The 18,248-nt window shown below is 39.6% G+C and overlaps 1 protein-coding gene across 1 annotated transcript; it reads left to right on the top strand.

Annotated features, from left to right (window-relative positions):
• The first annotated feature begins 16,482 nt into the window (after positions 1–16,482).
• Positions 16,483–17,448, top strand: LOC102715775 (acidic endochitinase-like). The gene has a single exon (XM_006658434.2). It carries the CDS (start codon positions 16,483–16,485, stop codon positions 17,401–17,403), a length of 921 nt encoding a protein of 306 aa, XP_006658497.1. The 3' UTR covers positions 17,404–17,448.
• Positions 17,449–18,248: the final 800 nt, after the last annotated feature.

Below are 18,248 nucleotides of genomic sequence, written 5' to 3'. Positions count from 1 at the left end.
GCGTCAGGTTTGCGTGGTCCGCGCGTGCGTCGGTTGAGGTTTTTATAGGCGACGAGGAAAGGAGAGGGGGGGCCTAGGTATACGATTGCCTGTTTTGCTTGGTTCTGTGATGACATAACCTTTCCTTTGAAAAGTATATTTATCGGATTCGCCGGTGAACGAGAGGAGAAACAAGTTTCCGGTTTTCTTTCCCGCCTACGATTACAGCCAGGTTAATCGGGTTGGGTGTACCGCTTGCCTCACCGATGGAACTCGTTTCTCCCTCTCTGCGTTCCATTCCTTCACGCACTGGCAGTGGGCCCGATGTCGCTCGGCTCCATGTAAGGGCTGCCTTTGGTCCAAAGGTTAACCATGGAAAGCCCAGGCACCAACCGACCTACGTTAATGCTTTATATGTGTAAAATTTTCTATATAAAAATATTTTATGTACAAAATTTCTATATGTTATCTTCCTTTAAAATGCAAGTAGTAAATGAATATAGTTGAATTTGCTAAGATAGTTGAGCTAGTACTGGTTTAACATTGTATTAGCAGGAGCAGTGATATTATGTTATTTAGGACAGTATTAGTGTTGAGCTTGGTGTGGTGTGGTTTAACACTAACCAGTGTTTGGTTTAGTACTGATATTTAATTATTGTTATTTAACTTCTGTTTTGCTTTTGCTAAAGTAATTGTTTTAATTGTTCTTTTTGTAAAAGTGAGCCTTTAATCGTGTTTCCTTTTTAGACCCTTATGTATTTGTTGGTGGCTTGTTTAGTACGGTGGCTGATGTAACATCTCAGTTTTGTCTTAAGCCAATAAATTGTTTTCCTAAATCTAATTACAGAAAATCGTGTTGGTGTAGCCGTGAGTTAATTAATCAAAAGAAGTTATGTAATTAATTCATCCAAAAGGCCATGAATGTGTGTTCTCGTATTTCGTCGTGTCTAATTTGATTAACTACACGTACAGTTCAAATTTTAGAAGAAACGGATTAAGAATTCACCGAATAAAAATTGTTCAAATTTTCACGGAAGTCAGCGACACGTTCTTTGTTTTTCTCTTTTTAGCTGTAGGTTTTTGCTTCATGGGCCAAAAGTCGGTTTCACGCAAGATTGGCCCAAGGCCCAGCTGGTCTAGCCGTGGCTACCCCGACTCCTACCCCTGCCTCTCCCTCCCCTGGCTGGACTCCTTCCCTCCCCCTCCATAGGTTGTGCGTCCTCCCCCAGCCGTGGCTACCTCTTCCACCTCTTCTCCCTCCATACGAATCCATCTCTTCTCTCCCCATACGAATCCTAATTCATATAGAACTCTATCCAATCTATCCTTTGGACACTTATCATTTCTTTTTTATAGGGGATGGACTCCTAATCTAATTCTATCTTTAATCCTCTATAAATAGAGGGGCACTTAGTCCCAAACCCATACCAAGCCGCCAGCCCCTCTAGCCATAGCACGCCCCCACGATCTCTAGTTTTTGCGCATGCTGCCCCTGCCTTGTGTCACCCCTGTCCAACCTCTGCCTCTTCCCCTATAGCTGTGCGAAACCTCGTCTGCACACAAGTTTTTGCTGTTGCCCAGCCACTGGCCGAGTGCTGCTGTTGCCTGCTATTCGCTGTGTGAACATGTCATTCGCCTTGAGTTTTTGCCACTGCTATTAGGGTTGTTCGTTCGTAGATCGTGCTTGTGTAGTGGTAATTTGCTTAGTCGCGGTCATGCAAAACCAATCCAATCTATAGATCGTGTTTGTCGCATAGGTTTTTAGTGAGACGTTTAACATATCTTCAATCTACGGTGTGAATTCTTCGTTTCATAAGTGTAAGTTAACCTTTCTTTAAATTCATTAATGAGTTGTTAATTTTCTATTTTTACCGAGTCGTTAAATTTCAGTTTAACAAGTAGTTAAATATCGTCAAGTCATTCATGTCATTTTTCCCATCGCTAACCTTCTCGTTGTTTTTCGCAGCATGTTCATGACCTGTGTTTTAGTACCAATTCGTCATATGAATCCATAATCAGTGCATGTTTCTGTCCTCTCGTGTAGATTCGTGTTTCATCCAGTATTTTTCAGTCCTCCCGTTACCGAGGTCGTCGTACGAACCCGTGATTCGTGTGTGAGTCGTTAATCCGTATCTTGTTCGTTAACTCGTTTTTGCAGCTTAAGCAAAAAAACCTTATAACTTCTAAAAATCATAACTAATTAATTTGAAGTCCATTTAAGCTCATTCAAATTGCAGTGGATCAATAATTTTATCAAGAATCAATTAAAAATAGTTCATTTTATTGTTTTAGTGGCCCATTGTACTGTTTTGAGTGTTTTAATTGCTTATTCTGGATTTCAGTGAAACCTAGGATCCGGTCTACTATAAAGTGGTAGCCCAAGTTGTTCCAGAGTCGCAAGTCAAGTCATTTTTTTAGCAATTCGTTGCTAAATCCTTAAGCATGTTGATTCTAGTTTTTAAAATTGTTTTTTCACTTCTATATTCAAACTTGTATTGTTTTTGCAATTACATGTTTATGGGTTAGTTTATGCTACGCTTTAGAGCCAACTGTTGTAGCTGGGTTTTTATTTTATTTAAGTTGAGTTGCTTTGCCCTTCTTAGTGTCAACTTCAATTAATTTAGGTTGGGACCTATATTCATTCTTATTTATATAAGTTGGGACACTGTATCATAATGGTTATAGTTGTAGTTAGGTGTTTTTCATAAGATAACTAAAACATGACTATTGGTGGACTGTGAGTGCAATGGTTATGCAAATGGTGCTCATGGTAATTAATAACTGGTTCATCGAAAATCCTCATGAGACATATCCGTACTTACTGCAAACCAGTATGGGCAATGGTTGGACTTGACATATAGCTTATTCCTCTCCTAGACACTCAGGTGAGGGTGGAAGTGAAGGAGTTGGGTCGGTACAGGGATGGATTGATCAACTGTCAGATCTGTCGTGGCATAAAGGAGCAGTCTTGCCAACCCAGGTTAGGGTGTGAGAGATGCAACCTTGTGGTGTGGTTGGGAAGGGTATGTATGTGGGGATGTCTTGTGGGTAAAGTTGTACACCCCTGATCAAAGTAAAATTGTTTAAACAGCCACACCCGCCGTGGTTATTTGGCGATCGAAGAGATTTGTTGTGATTAGTTTCACTGTTTTCATAATTAAATGAATATGGTAAAACTTGTTGAGATAATTGAGCCAATATCATGTGGTTTAGCATTGTATCAGTGGGAGCTAGTATCATGTGGTTTAGCAGGGGATTAGTGGGATCTCCGGTATCATGTGGTCTAGCATGACAGTGGTTGGAGCACTGGTATTTGTGTGGTTTAGCAAGTAGTAGTGTTGGACCTGGTGTTGTGTGGTTTAACACTGACCATTGATGATTTAATATTGTTGTTTAATTATCTTTTATTCTCTTTCGCTTTTGTTTAATTGTTGTTTTCGGAAAAGTAAGCCTTAGTTTTTCCTTTGTGCACCTTTATGCATTCTGCTTGGATTTGTTGGTGTCTTGTTGACTACGGTGGTTATAGTCAGCCTTGCCTTTCCCTTTTCCCCAAAAGTCGAAGATGCCTCAGACGAGGAGTCATTTGAAGATTCAGTGAATTGCTGCGATCAGTGTTGTCTGTGGGATTGTGCCGTTGTTGTCGCTTCTCAGTAAAGCTGCATTAGATTTTGTTTTTCTACTGCATTGTTAAGACTTTATTTTATTTCTTTGTTAAGATGGTGGATCTATACTAAATTATCATACTGTGTACTGGCGCTGGTTCTCGATTGAGAGTGAATGCATACTATTGTTCTAAAGTTGGTGTAAATTTTTGGGCATGACAGTTGTACTCAGTCTTGCTTTTCCCCCCTTTCCTAGAAGCCAAAGCTATGTCTGACAAGGAATTAGAAGATTAGGTGAGTTGCTATGCTCAAGTGATGCCTATGTGGTTGCGCGGATGTTGTCACTTCTCTGGAAACATGTATTATATTTTGTTCTCTGTTACGTTGTTAAGAGACTGTTTTTATTTTATTTGTTTATTTAAGACAATGAGTCTGTATTGAATTGTCATGGTGTGTAGTGGAGCTTGTCCTGTATCGAGATTTAATGCATACTATGGGTCAATATATTTTGCTAGGAGCTGTTGTTCGCACATAGACTGAAGATGAGTTTTTAGGTTGCAACCGAGTATTCATGAACCTATGGGCTTCACGCTTAATGGGCTGGAATAGAGAAAATGGATGTTGATCCAACACAAGCTCAATTCGGATAAGGATCCGAGTAGAACTCATGTAAGCCTTAGAGGCCTAGTTTCAGGTCAAGTATACATAGGTGGGGAGGCTGGTTCAATGAGCTGGCCTCCTCTTGATCAAAACTCTAGCCTCACCTGGACACTAGTACATCCACACATGGCATTCCTTTCCTGGACATGTGAATACTAGTAGAGGCATCGCTAGATTGCAATGTTGATTGACACAATTGCACCGTGAGGTGTATTCTCATGGAGGGGTAGGTTAGTCTAGAACAATCGACTACTTCCTCTAGATTGACATGTGTTAGATCATCGACAGTCTCTTCGGCTACACAATGTGTTGTGTGGTAATAATATATGATCTTTCTAATTTATGTGATAAAAATTTTACTTTATGCTATTGTAGCCTACACGTAGGGGTGGATAGCGAGCCATCTCGGCTCGGCTCGTTCAGATAACGAGCTGGCTCGGCTCGGCTCGTTGTAAAGCTCGAGCTGGCTCATTAGGCTTGCGAGCCAATGCATGAAAGCTAAACCAAAAAAATTCTCATAGGTTATACAATCAAAGTTTCAATTTAAATATGCAAATCATATGCAATTATATCAAAGTTTGTTCGACAAATCAAAGGGTGAACTCATGAAGCACTGAACACATGCAGACGCTAGATTTAGTTTCTTTTTTTCAGCACTATATTTAGCACGCTAGAGATGCTGGATTTAGTTTCCTTTTTTTCAACAATGTGGAGACGATGCCAAAATTTTTTTGGCAGCACCATATAGACGGCATGGATTTCGTCGTATCAGTAATTTACCTTTAATCTTTAATTTTCTCTTAGAGAAAATGAATCTTAGGAATATGATTAACAACAAAACTGGAATCAAATTAGCGTTAAGATTCCGTTTCTATTTTATCATAAAATGAAACCAAACAAATGTTTCGTCCAAATAGGACAAAAAATAGAATCACAATCTATTTTTTAAAAAGAAACAAAACAAATGTTTCGTCTAAATAGGAAAAAAATGGAATGATGGTAGCGTTAGCAGTCCGTTTCAATTTTTTAAAAAATGAAACCTAAATAGGACGTAAAATTCATGTCGAATTTGGATTTTAGAGGGACTGCACGTGAGATCAGATAGGGAAAAGAAGGGAGAGGAAAAATAAAAAGGAAATGAAAGAAGAAAGAAAGAAAAGCAAAAAAAAGATAAAAGAATAAAAAATGCAAGGTAAAATATGAAGAACGATAGAAATTGGAAATTAAAAGGTTCTGAGGTCACTATGCACCATTTAAAATTGAATATTTATATCAAATAAAAAATCAAAGGGACTAAAAAACTTGGTTAAAAATGGTATAACAGTGTTTAGTGAGCATCTTTTTTTGTTGAACCAATCTTATTTAATTTGTTTATAATATTGAGCATAATTTACTAGTCTTAATTATAATTTTATCGATGTCACGTAAGCTTTCCAATTCAATTGTATATCAACCATAATCTACTTTTTTTAATCTACGCATAATTTATTTTTAAAAAAAATTATTTTTGTTTGTATAATTAAAATTAACTTGACCCAGTGCAACATACGAGCAATTCTTTAGTTCCTTAAAAATAAATTACATGATTAATTTACTATTATTATTGAATTGCTAACATAGATTTATTGAATCATATACGATATTTTTTTTTGGCGGGCATATATTTATCTAAAATCCTACATTGGCATTTAACTATTTGCCACTCTTAAGATTGGCAGATAACAGATTTATCACTCGTTGTCTATGACATATGGATCCTCATGAGCCTATGATATGTGAGTCCAGTGGCAAATCTATAATCACCACTCGTAAAAAGTGGCAAAAAGTTAATTCTTCCCACAGCCGCCAGGTTGATGTGCTGCAGTGCGCCAAAGTTGACCCACTCTCCAAATAGAATAGAGGATGGCCAAATCGTCGACTGGCAGGGCCTTCTCTTGAGTGGCTCCGCCGGTGCTATTGCCAGGGCGGTCAAAAAAGCTTGAAGCTCGTGAGCTGCTCGAGCTTCTAACGAGCCAAGCCTAAGCTAAAGATCGCGAGCTATCTCGAGCCGAGCTCGAGCTTCTCACGAGCTTACCTATATATGTTATTTTTATTTTTTTGATACAATAGTAGATTAATAATAAATTATTATATATTTAAATGATAATTAATTTATTTTAGTATTATATATTAATTTTAAATATTATTTATAATTTATTTAATATAGTTGACTTAAAATTATTATTTTTATTTACTGATGTAATCAAAATATCTGATTGCTTGGAAATTGAATTTTTAGACTGTAGCATTAGTGCATTAGTAGTTCGTTAGCAACCTTGGATGAGATAATCACGATTACATCTTTGTGTTTGTTTGCTATTAGTTGAACTATGCCGCTATTCAAACTTATAGATGAACTTGTATTGGACTTTTCATACTTAGTTGGCAGTTTGCAGATGGAGTACGGGAAGTCAAGCAGGTTTATGGCATCTATCAAAATCAACTGACCCCTCCTTCCTTCCTGTGAAGATAACAAGATCAGAATCAAACAAGAGAACAGTAGAATACAAATCCCTTTAGTTTTCAAGATTTTTTCTAATGCTATCTCATACTTCGCAAAACATTAGAGATGTTTTGTTGCTGGTTTTAGCTGCTGCTAGCTGGACCTTATGGCTTGTGAGAAATGATTTGGTGTTTAACAAAATAGTCTTCAGCAATGCGTGAGGGTGATCCGAAATTACAGCGTGCCGCCGTGCAGATGGTGTGCGATCGAGCGAGCGAGCCGGGTGGCGAGCTGAGCCGAGGCTGATGCGATCGATCTCCTGCCGCACAGACGAGCCAATCTTTGCCATTACAAAAATACCAATTTAGAAAAATATCATTATAATTTCTATATTTGTATAGATGTCGTTGTAAATTTTTCTTTATCCTAATTATACCATTTTATACGCCCTGGAGACCATTAGACCCACATATAAGCTAATCAAATTTCGTATTATCTAAAATACCCTTGTGTCCGGCTCACTGCCGTGTGGGTCCCTCTCCCACAGCCTAGCCCCATCTCTCGGCCTGGCCCCAAGTCCATGACGGCAGTCGTCTCGGCGCGTGCTTTTGGGAGGAGTACGGAGCTCGTCAGCGAGGGATCCAGCAGCTCCGGCGGCAGCGACCACGAACGCTCGAGCCCGCGTCCTCTCCCGAGCAAGTCCTCGAGCGGCGACGACGCTCCGCAGTCGGCGGGGAAGCGGAAGGCGCCGGGGGCGGGGGATCTGGCGCGCGGCGACGAGAGAGGTTGCCGCGTCCTCGAGCGGCGACCTTGCTGACACATGGCGCAGGTGGCTAACCTATCAGCTGCTGCTCTGTTCCTCTGCTTTCTGAAGATTGCTTTCGGAACAGTAACTGAAGAACATACAACGATCACACAGAAAATTTTGTGTTGCGTAAGTGGCAGCTTTTCTCGGTTCATCTTGCTGTTATTAATACTCCGAACTCCAGTAGTTAGTTACAACTAAAACATCCAAAAATCACACTCAGATCTAGGGGTGGATATAAAACTCGTGGCTCGTTAGCTCGCTCGACTCGTGATAAACTCGACTCGGCTCATTTTATTTTTCTAACGAGCCGAGCTAGTATTTTAGCTCGTTAGAGATAACGAGCTAGCTCGTGAGCTGCTCACGAGCCTAACGAGCTGGACCAAATGCACGTGATTCATCGGTGTTCATTGATTTCACCTCGGAATACATGTGTTCAGTACTTCATAGGTTCATCATGTGATATGTTGGTTCAAATCTTAATATTTAGATAAAATTTCATATGATTCATGTTTGAACTGAAAATTTGCTTGTATAATCTATTAAAAAATTGTTTAAATCACTTTCAGTGCATGGCTCACGAGTCTAATAAGCCAGCTCGAGCTTTGTAACGAGCCGAGCCGAGCTAGGCTTTTAGCTCGTTACGACAACGAGCCGAGCCAAGCCAAACCAAGGCAGCTTGTTATTTTAAAGAGCTACACCGAAGAGCTAGCTCGTTATCCAGCTCTACTCAGATCCAACTGGATCGTGCTATCCCACGGTCCATCCTCGCAGAACTTCAGCTACGACTTAATCACCGGAAAAACAGAAAGGAAACTAAGACTGACGGACTAATTCTACGTTCCGAGACTTTCTTGCGCACACAGCGCAAGTCAAGCTTACTTATTTTGACTAAAGCAAAAACAAGTTAGCTACAAGATTATGGCCCCGTTTAGTTTCCAAAATTTTTTCTCAAAAACAACACATCGAATTTTTGGACATCTAAATAAAGCATTAAATATATATAAACATTAAAATTAATTATACAGTTATGAAGGAAATAGTGAGACGAATCTTTTGAATCTAATTAGGACGTGATTAGCCATAAGTGCTACAGTAACCAACATGTGCTAATGACGGATTAATTAGACTCAAAAGATTCGTCTCGCGGTTTTCAGATAGAATCTAAAATTTATTTTGTAATTAGACTAAGTTTAATACTTCAAATATGTGTTTAAAGTTTCGATGTGATGTTTTTATAATTTTTTTTTCAAACTAAATAACCCCTATACATCAGGGGAGCTCGCCGCCGGAGCCAGGCCAAACCACCACCGATCTGTGTTCTACCTGCGCGCCCCGCTCCATGGTCGCCCGGCTGCATGAATCCTCGCTTCCCCCCGACGGGAATGGTGGCCCACCGCCGGCAAGACCGCAGATCCGGCGAGTGCGCCGCCCCTGCTTCTGCCTCCCGCCGTCGCAGCACTACACCACCGCCTCCTCGTCCCCTCCCCTAACAAGCGGCGCTTGCCAACAGTACACACACCGCCGGCGCCGCTCTGTCCTCCTCAAGCACGAGCACGCACCACTCCTCCTCCTCTCGCGCTCCGGCTGGGTGCGTGGGGCGTGCGCTGAATGGTAGAAGAAGATAGGAAGGTGCGTCGAGCGTGGGAAGGGGATGACGGAGCGACGTGGCTGGCCGACGCCGTCGGGGCTCAAGTCCGGCGAGGAGGAGAAGAATCAGCTGCGGAGAGAAGAAAGAAGAAAGGGAAGACAGGCCCACGTGTCAGCAATATTGAGATAGGGGCATTTTGGACGATACAGAAATACAGTGGAGTGCATGTGGGTCCAATGGTTCTTAGAGCGTAGAAAATGATATGTCTAAGATAGAGTAGGAATTGTAATGGTATATCTACAATTTGGTGAATTGTAATGATAATTTTTTAAACTGGTATTTTTGTAATGGCATAAATCTAAATAACCCTACTGCAAATTAGTCGTTGTGTTACTGCATTTTTGTCGTCGTGTTACTACATAATTTCTGTGAGGCGAGAGATGATGTTAGATATGAGGGGAAGCCTATAAAGAAGTTGACCCACAGGGTTAACCCTTTGACCAGCCTTAAATGAGGTGTGGTGGTTTTTGGGCCCTGTGAGTAGGGTGGAAGGTGGGATGGGTCTTGGGAGGCCTTGGAAGGAAGAGGTGTAGAACAGTTTATGCCAAGAGGTGCACATATTAGTTTTGCTATATATATAGAAAGAAAATCTGCTCCATACCATTAGTTTACATCGATTCAGCGATCTATCATTGACTTTATCGAGTTCTGAGATATACCATCCATTAGCAGTTTTCTCTATAATATACTCTTGGATCCTATGCATTTGTAATAAATGTCCAAAATACCATTTAGACATACAAGATTGACTATTAATTTATCATGTCTGAAGATCGAGAAAATTATGAAAAATTTTGCCTAGCATCTTAACAAATCATTATAGTTTGTAGGTATCTTTTAAGATTATTTTTAATATTTTATTTTTTGGAAAAATATTTTCTCAATCTTAAAACATACCCACAAACTATAATGATTTGTTAGGACACTAAACAAAAATTTTCATATTTTTTCGATCTTCTAACACGGTAAATTAATAGTCAATGTTTAATGTCTAAACGATATTTTAGATTTATTATAAATGCATAGGATCTAAGAATATAATTTAGAGAAAACTGCTAACCAAAGATATACCTTACCACTCGATAAAATCAATGGTAGATCCTTGAATCTATGCAAACAATGTATATGTCTGTGTGAGAGAGATAGAGAGAGCGCACCAGACGTACCAGCTGGTGCACGGCGGCCTGACCAGTGTCGCTAGGCCGATGCGGCATCGCGGGCCTACGAGAAGAAGCCACAATCCGTTCGCTCGTGCAGGGCGGCTGCACCCGGTCGCTGATTAGACCCGCCCGCGCAGGTCGGCGGGCCACTTATCGAGACACTTCGTTCCAGCTTTTTATAAACTAAGCTTCTGTCTCCGTTCTAAATTAATTTTATTTTTTAGTTTTTTTCATATAACGTTTTATTTTTTAGTTTTTCATATAATATTTTAATTTTTCGTCTTATTTGAAAAAAATTTGCTATTAATATTTATATTGTTACTATATACTAGAATATAAATAGTGTGACTAATTTTTTAAAGTTTTTTACGGTTTTTTATATAAAACTAATGGTCAAACTTTGGATACAGAAATCAAAAAATAAAGTTATATAGGACAGAGGTAGTAAGTCTCGGCGCTCGATTTTACTGCGCATTTTTCAAAACAACTAACTCGATAAAATGATATAGGAAACAACCATGTTTAACTGTACCATTTTTAAAACTAAATAAAATATTTAATTTCTATTAAAAGTTTGATTACATGTAGACAATATTTGATTACATGAAACATCTCAAGTCACTCCATATGAGTTTCACTACGTTACTGAGGCTTTGGTAACAGTAGCCAAATGTTTCATGGCCATAGAACGAATTCTCTCTCTTCTCATAGTTTTATTTTAATATTTATTTTTTTCTGATATATCACCTAATTAATATGCATGACACGTCTACGAAACTTTATTAATGCACATGACATCATTTTCAAAGTTAAATAAAACATGTGACCTAAGTAATGGAAAATGCTCCACGCCGAGCGACCGAACTGTGTCAAAAGATCGGGCGCACAGTCGCTCGGTGCCGCCTGCTTGCTCTCTCTCGCACCAACGCAAGTATTTTTCTCATGTTGTCCTTTTTATATGGATACATGCATATAATAATACTAAAATCATTAGCAAGCTTTAAACGGTTTTTTCTCCAAATCTATTTATCCAATCCATGATTCTATTAGACCGTTATATTTTTTACAACTAAATATTTACAACAAGATATCACACGATTATATTTAGATGAAAAATAAAAATTATATTCAAAACAATGAAATTTATTGTTTTGTATGTGAAAATGAATGTTTTGAGCAGGAATGCAACTTCCAATAGAAACTTCTTATAGGATTTTTTGATGTTTCATTCAATGTATTTTTAATTTTTCTTGGTATTGGTTTAAAATGTTTTGGCGAGTATTCGAATGTTGTTTTATGGTCACAACAGAGGGGGAAGAAGTATATCTGGAACAATACTTTTTGTGATTTTCGATGTTTCAGTTAATTAATTATCAATGTTCCTTTGCGTTAAATCGAAATATTGCAATCACTATCTAGATGATGTTTGTTGATGGATAAGAGCAAGTTCAATAGTATAGCTACCTACTAGATCCAATTCATCTATAGTCAATTTAATAAGCTAATTCATATAACAGCTATCTATAAAATATACTACCCTGCCCCACCTACCATACACATTAAGTTTTGAAGTTTATGTTGTAAGTTGACTATAAATCTGTAACTCACTGTTTTTCTCTCTACTCTCTTATCTTATTAAAATATGTTTATAGTTGGTTTATAGTTGTTATTGTACCTGCTGTAAGACCTATTGTTGTTGAAACTCGATATTTCATACTTTATACCAAAAATATTTCAAACTATAATTTAATTGTGTTTCACCATTTTAATAGTTGAATCGAATGCATGATCTGCAGCTATAGCTGGTTCCAAAACTCATGTGTCTCAATTGTACTCGTTATGAACAGTCTCACCGTCCTCGGCTACCTCGGCACGGACGGCTTTCTAGCGGCCGATCGTGGCACGCTTCTGACATTCGATTAGCTTATAAAAAGATACGAAAAAGATACGAAAAGATTTGTAGTCTATTGGTTATAAAAGTCTTAATAGTATTTAAGTTTCTGGGTTTAAGAGCGAACATTCTATTCGTAGTAGTAGGTGACTTACAACGAGATGTATTCATTTCGTAGTAGTAGGTGACGTACAACAAGATACATGTGATAACTTCGTTAAAGTTGTAATGTTTTCTTAAAAAAAGAAAACAGCCTATGGAAAGATCACATCTCTCTGTGGAATAAAAACAGCATTAGCATGATCAATGCCTTGCTTCGTTGATTAATTGCGCGGCCTGCTGGCCATCACCGACAAGTTCTGGACCAGTCATCAATTTTCTAAAACAATATAATAATCCCCAGACAAAAATGTCATTGTTCATCTTTAAAATGTAAATTTGGTGAAATTCCACGCCAGCAGCGATTTAAATCTTCGGTTAAGAGATTCAGAGTAGGACTTAAAACAACTAATTAATAGCGCAACTGAATAAGGCTATAACGATTAAATTATGACCTCTCTTAGAGTACTTCATCTTACCTTCCAAAGATAAGAACTGGCCATCAATCTTGACCATTGATTTATTTTATTATTTTTCACATCCTAATAAATAAAACATAACATCCAATGAAATTATTAATATGCATCATCATGATTACTGAATTTAAACCATGCAAACAAGGAATGTACAACAATTATTTAACTTTATAAAACAAATAAATGGTGGTTTTAATTCTAGAAAATTGATTGTGTAAGGTAAGAGCAACACTATCCCTTAGGATCAACAAATAATTGATTGTGTAAAATATTTTTGGTGTACATTCAAATAATCCTTAAATTCTACGTAGGCTCAAATAGTCGTATCATAGCTTAAGGGTATGTACGATAGTGTACATAGTTGTTGTCTATTTATATAAATAGACCGCTAAATAGAAAAGTTATACAATGTGTTGTATATATATGGTGTTATACATCATATTTTTTACGTCTTATATTTGTTCTATATCATCAATTCACGAAGTTTTTCTCTAAAAAATGATACATGCACCTTATGAGTACGTCCCTATTAACACCAAAATTTGGTAAATTTCCTTATTGGATTCGGATAAGGAAAGACGCAATCCCAGATGGAAATTTTATCCGGAGGAGTTCGAATCCGATAAGGAATCATAAAAACAAAGGCTTGGCGACATAATTTATCTATTAATTAGAGTTAGTTTAGGATTTTCCTTTATCTCTAAGGAAGTTAGAATCCGATCGGGACTTGATTGTTTTCTTTTATCTGTTAGAAACTATGTCGTGTTAGAGATAGAGTTTGTTATTTCTTTTTATCTATTAGAAGTCATGTGTTGTATTCGACATGGACTACTATCTACCCGAGGGTATAAATATATATGTCCGGGGTCATTGTAAAGCATCTACACATTAATTAGATCAATTTCTTTCAGCGCATTACCACCCACTTCCGAGGTTTCAACTCCGGCGGAACTTGGCACCTGACGCGGGGCTGTATCACTTCGATCTCCGGCGGAGGGGTAAGTCGTAGGTTCGATCTTCTAATCTAGTTGTGCGATTGACAGTTATCATATCAGTTTTAACTTGAGTTACTTCTGTATCTTAAGTTGATCTGGTCGACCACTTTGGGTGATTTACATTGGTTTGATATGACATATTCAATTTAGTACTGTCTCGGTTAGATCCGATCTAGTAGATTACGTTAGTCAGATGGTTTATCTGAAATTGATGTATCTTACTCATAGTTTTATAGGAGTACCAGCCGATAAGTTATCAGTCTTCGGCTCATTGGCTTGATAGCGATCTAGATCTATTTAGTATCTAGCCTGACATCGCTAGGCGTAATCTTGAACTGTCTCGGTTGGGTCCGATCTTCTGTGATTATTTTTAGCAATCTGGGCTAGATATTTTATAGATCTTGGTTGTTTATCTGCCATCTATAGCCGATTATCTTTGCCGATCTACGTGCTTATCATATTTACATCAATAGAGCAGCCGATCGCCTTACTAAATTATTTTTATACCTATCGGCTTGATCTAGTTAGATCGGCAGGTATTTACGTTGCATCGGCTTATGAGAATTACATGTAAGTTGGTTTTAGCCGATCGCAATACATGATTTATTGTTTATTCCAAGTAATTCGTCGGTTTATTTGTTAGCCTTATCGATCTTCATGTTTCGTATAATCATATCGTGCCTGACTGCATACTGTCTTGATTAAGTCCAATCTATGTTTGTTTGGTTCGATCTAGTTGTAGGGACTCATCCGATCAGCTAAGATTAATAAGTAACTTGGCGGATTAGTTGGTCTAATATTTAATTCCAGTCTATTTCTATCAAATTTCTAGCCGATCCAAACTTTTTACAGCCGATCGTTTATCCTATCGGCTAACCGTCACAGCATCAACACTAGATCAGCGGGATTATTAGTTACCTGTCAGCTCGATAGCTGATCAGGTCCTGCATTGTTTATCTTGTCAGTTGCAGGATCAAACTGACTAGCATACCCGTGCAATCTAAGAATTTAGGTCCTGCACTGGAGCTGTCTAAGATTGACTCCCAGGTCTTCGTGTTTGACACGTCAGATCACTTTTTTGATGTCAAAATTCCCCGAGCAGTAGACAAACGAGGAGACGACATCCAAGTTTTTTTCGTTAATCGTATCACATACGATAATTAATCTGATGTGGATGTATATAGTCAATCATTGTCTAATTATTATACATGCTCTAAGCGCATTGAAAATGCTAGAAACTACTTTGGTTTCTATGCTATAGAATATCGTGTCAAGAAACTATCTTACACAATGCAACTTTTATATCTTGTTATAATATAGTCCACTTGTCTCTCTCATAGACAGTTTTATTTTATGTGAAGACACTAGGTCTTAGAGCATCCCAACAGTTTGTCTAAATTTGGTCATCCATATCTTCATTTGGATGATATCTAAAACAGTTTCATCCTTCATATCTCTTTGTACTCTAGCAGATCATCTATATATGACATTCTCCGTATCTTTTTGGAGGATGGAGAGAGAACATCTAAATATAGAGTTTCTCTCTCCTGATATAGAAGACATCTAAAGATGTGATACATGTTATGTTAGAGCTCTACTTTTATCTTTCATCTTCTATTTTTAGGATAGAAGATGAGATAGAATAGCTGTTAGGGGTCTCTTAATCTAGAATTAATTTCATTATTTTTATCTATATTCAATAAATAACTTATCACATCAGTAAATTGCTTACATGACATAGCAATCAATATAGATAGAAACTAGCATTGGGAGTGTCCTGAATAGCTAAACATTACCAACAACTAGTTTCGCGTAAAAGTTTGGATGAAATTATTTGATTCATATATCTCCATTGGCATTAATTGTATTCACAGCCATCTTTTTAATTGGGTTCACGGACTCGACAAACAAGCTTCACCTCCACGTCAGATCCTCGTTGACCGCAATTTTCATTTGAGCTGGCTAGTGCTAAAGTACGCGGCGCCATTAATGACTTAATATTCATGAGTAATCTATCTTATCTACCGACGATCTGACTAATTCCCCGCTAAATTAAGGCGAAAGTCGTACCTTTCACCAGGACTAAATTAATGAAAATAAGAGCCACGTACGCCACATTAATCCACCCTAGGGGTGGAACCACGGAATTGTTAGACCTAGGGCTTAACAATTGACTATATATTTTTTAGATAAATTTATCTAAAATTTAGTACGGAGTACTCTTCTAATGTATTTGTTTTAATTAGGCGTGGAGCTCAAGTCCAAGCTTCCTCACGCCTAGGTAGTGGCGAACCCAGAACAGAAATTACTGGGGGTTCAATACGTACTAATTATCTAATTTTTATACTTGTACACTGATTAATATGATATAATTTAGTGCGCCTAGTGATGGGAATGGGCCAAAGTCTGGGTTCTTTCACAACCTTATTTAATTTTTAAAAAATATTTTAGCTCAAAACTGTATAATTTTATTTCCAATCTATTTTAAATTCGACCTTTAAATTTTATAAACAAAATAGTTCAATCCACCCCTATCCACACCTGGTTCCGCACCTGCTCCACCCTACTTATATATAAATCTCATCAGCCCTAGACGGAAACCATGCAGATCAGCACACACAATTACACAATCAACGTTTCTACGCGACAAGTAGCTAGGGAAATCGACGCGTCCGTACGGACATGTCCTCCTCGAGAAGCATTGCGTCTTGGCTGGCCTTGGCCGCCGCCGTCTCCTGCGCCGTCGTCGCGTCGCTGTCATGTGGTGGCGCGGCGGCGGCGGCGGGCAGGACCGGCCGGATCACGGTGTACTGGGGGCAGACGAGCAGCGAGGGCGGGCTCCGGGAGGCCTGCGCCTCCGGCCTCTACTCCACGGTGATCATCTCCTTCCTGACCGACTTCGGCGGCGGCCACTACAAGCTCAACCTCGCCGGCCACGCCTGGAGCGCCGTCGGCCCCGACGTCAAGTACTGCCAGTCCAGGAACGTCCTCGTCCTCCTCTCCATCGGCGGCGGCATGGGGAAGTACTCCCTCGCGTCGCGGGCCGACGCCAAGGCCGTCGCCGACCACCTCTGGAACGTCTACCTCGGCGGGTCCAGCACGTCCCGGCCGTTCGGCGACGCCGTGCTCGACGGCGTCGACCTCGACATCGAGCTAGGGAGCAGCGCCCACTACGATGACCTCGCCAGGTACCTCAAGGCGTACAGCGGGAGGAAGCCGGCGGGGAGGAAGGTGTGGCTCACGGCGGCGCCGCAGTGCCCGTTCCCGGACAGGCTGCTCGGCGAGGCGCTGCGCACGGGGCTGTTCGACCGCGTGCACGTCCAGTTCTACAACAACCCAGCCTGCAACTACAGGGCCAGCAACGCAGCGGGGTTCACCGCCGCGTGGGGCAGGTGGGCGGCGAGCCTCCCCGGGAACTCCGTCTACCTCGGCCTCCCGGCGGCCGGCCCGGCGGCGAGCAATGGGTACGTGCCACCGGAGACGGTGAGGAGCAGCGTGCTGCCGATCGTGCAGAAGTCGAAGAACTACGGCGGCATCATGCTGTGGAGCAGGTACTGGGACAAGCACACCGGCTACAGCAAAAGCGTCAAGTCTGCCGTATAAACCGTTTTATATTATAAGACTTTCTAGTATTCTCTATTTAATATTATAAAACTTTCAAAAATTATCTAGATTTATTAGACAATTCTAGAAAGTCTTATAATATAAAACGGAGATATTACGTACGTACGGACCGAGGATCGTGGGAGTGTTTTACATGCTGTTACAGTGACATTTTCTAATCTGAATATATAAATAAAGGAAGAAGGCCGATCAATAAAGGCAGAAGGCATATCTGTCTGATCCAGCTGATTGTCAGTGTACTAAATGTGTATAGGATTATATGTATGCCAATCGTCACGTCATTATGCCATTGGGAAGGGTACGCCTTTTCTTTCGCGAGGGCGTTGTTTTGTATATGTACGTATATCATGAAATGATCCAGTTGTGGGTTATATACACTGTTATACTGTTATAAAAAGAAATAATAATTCTGCCAAAATTTCATCCAATATGGGTTGTTTGGCTGCTTCGCCAAGCCTCCACGGGCTACGTGCGTCGAGAGGGCCAAGTGGCCAAAAAATTTAATGGTGTGCGGTCGCGCACCCATGCACCACACGGCACTGTCGGCTTAGCGCCGCCTACATTATTGTTATGGCCCAACTTATATTATCCATAGTCCACACGTGTTTGTGTGGGCTTTAGCTAGCTTTTTCTTTTTTACTTTACAAACGGTGACCTCCTAGCACTTATAAAACGGTGACCTCCTAGCACTTATATAAGCTCACATAGTTAAATACATCATACTTGCTCAATAGGGTGTGTAAAATTCATGCATGTTTCTTCCTCTCAAAAACCATCCAATTTGCTTCTGTTTGGAGGAAGATTTTGAAAATGACCTTGTGTAG

Source organism: Oryza brachyantha, chromosome 7 (genome assembly GCF_000231095.2).
Source record: "Oryza brachyantha chromosome 7, ObraRS2, whole genome shotgun sequence".
Taxonomy (NCBI): domain Eukaryota; kingdom Viridiplantae; phylum Streptophyta; class Magnoliopsida; order Poales; family Poaceae; genus Oryza; species Oryza brachyantha.
The sequence above is the reverse complement of the archived record's forward strand: the minus strand, read 5'-3'. Positions and strand labels throughout refer to the sequence as shown.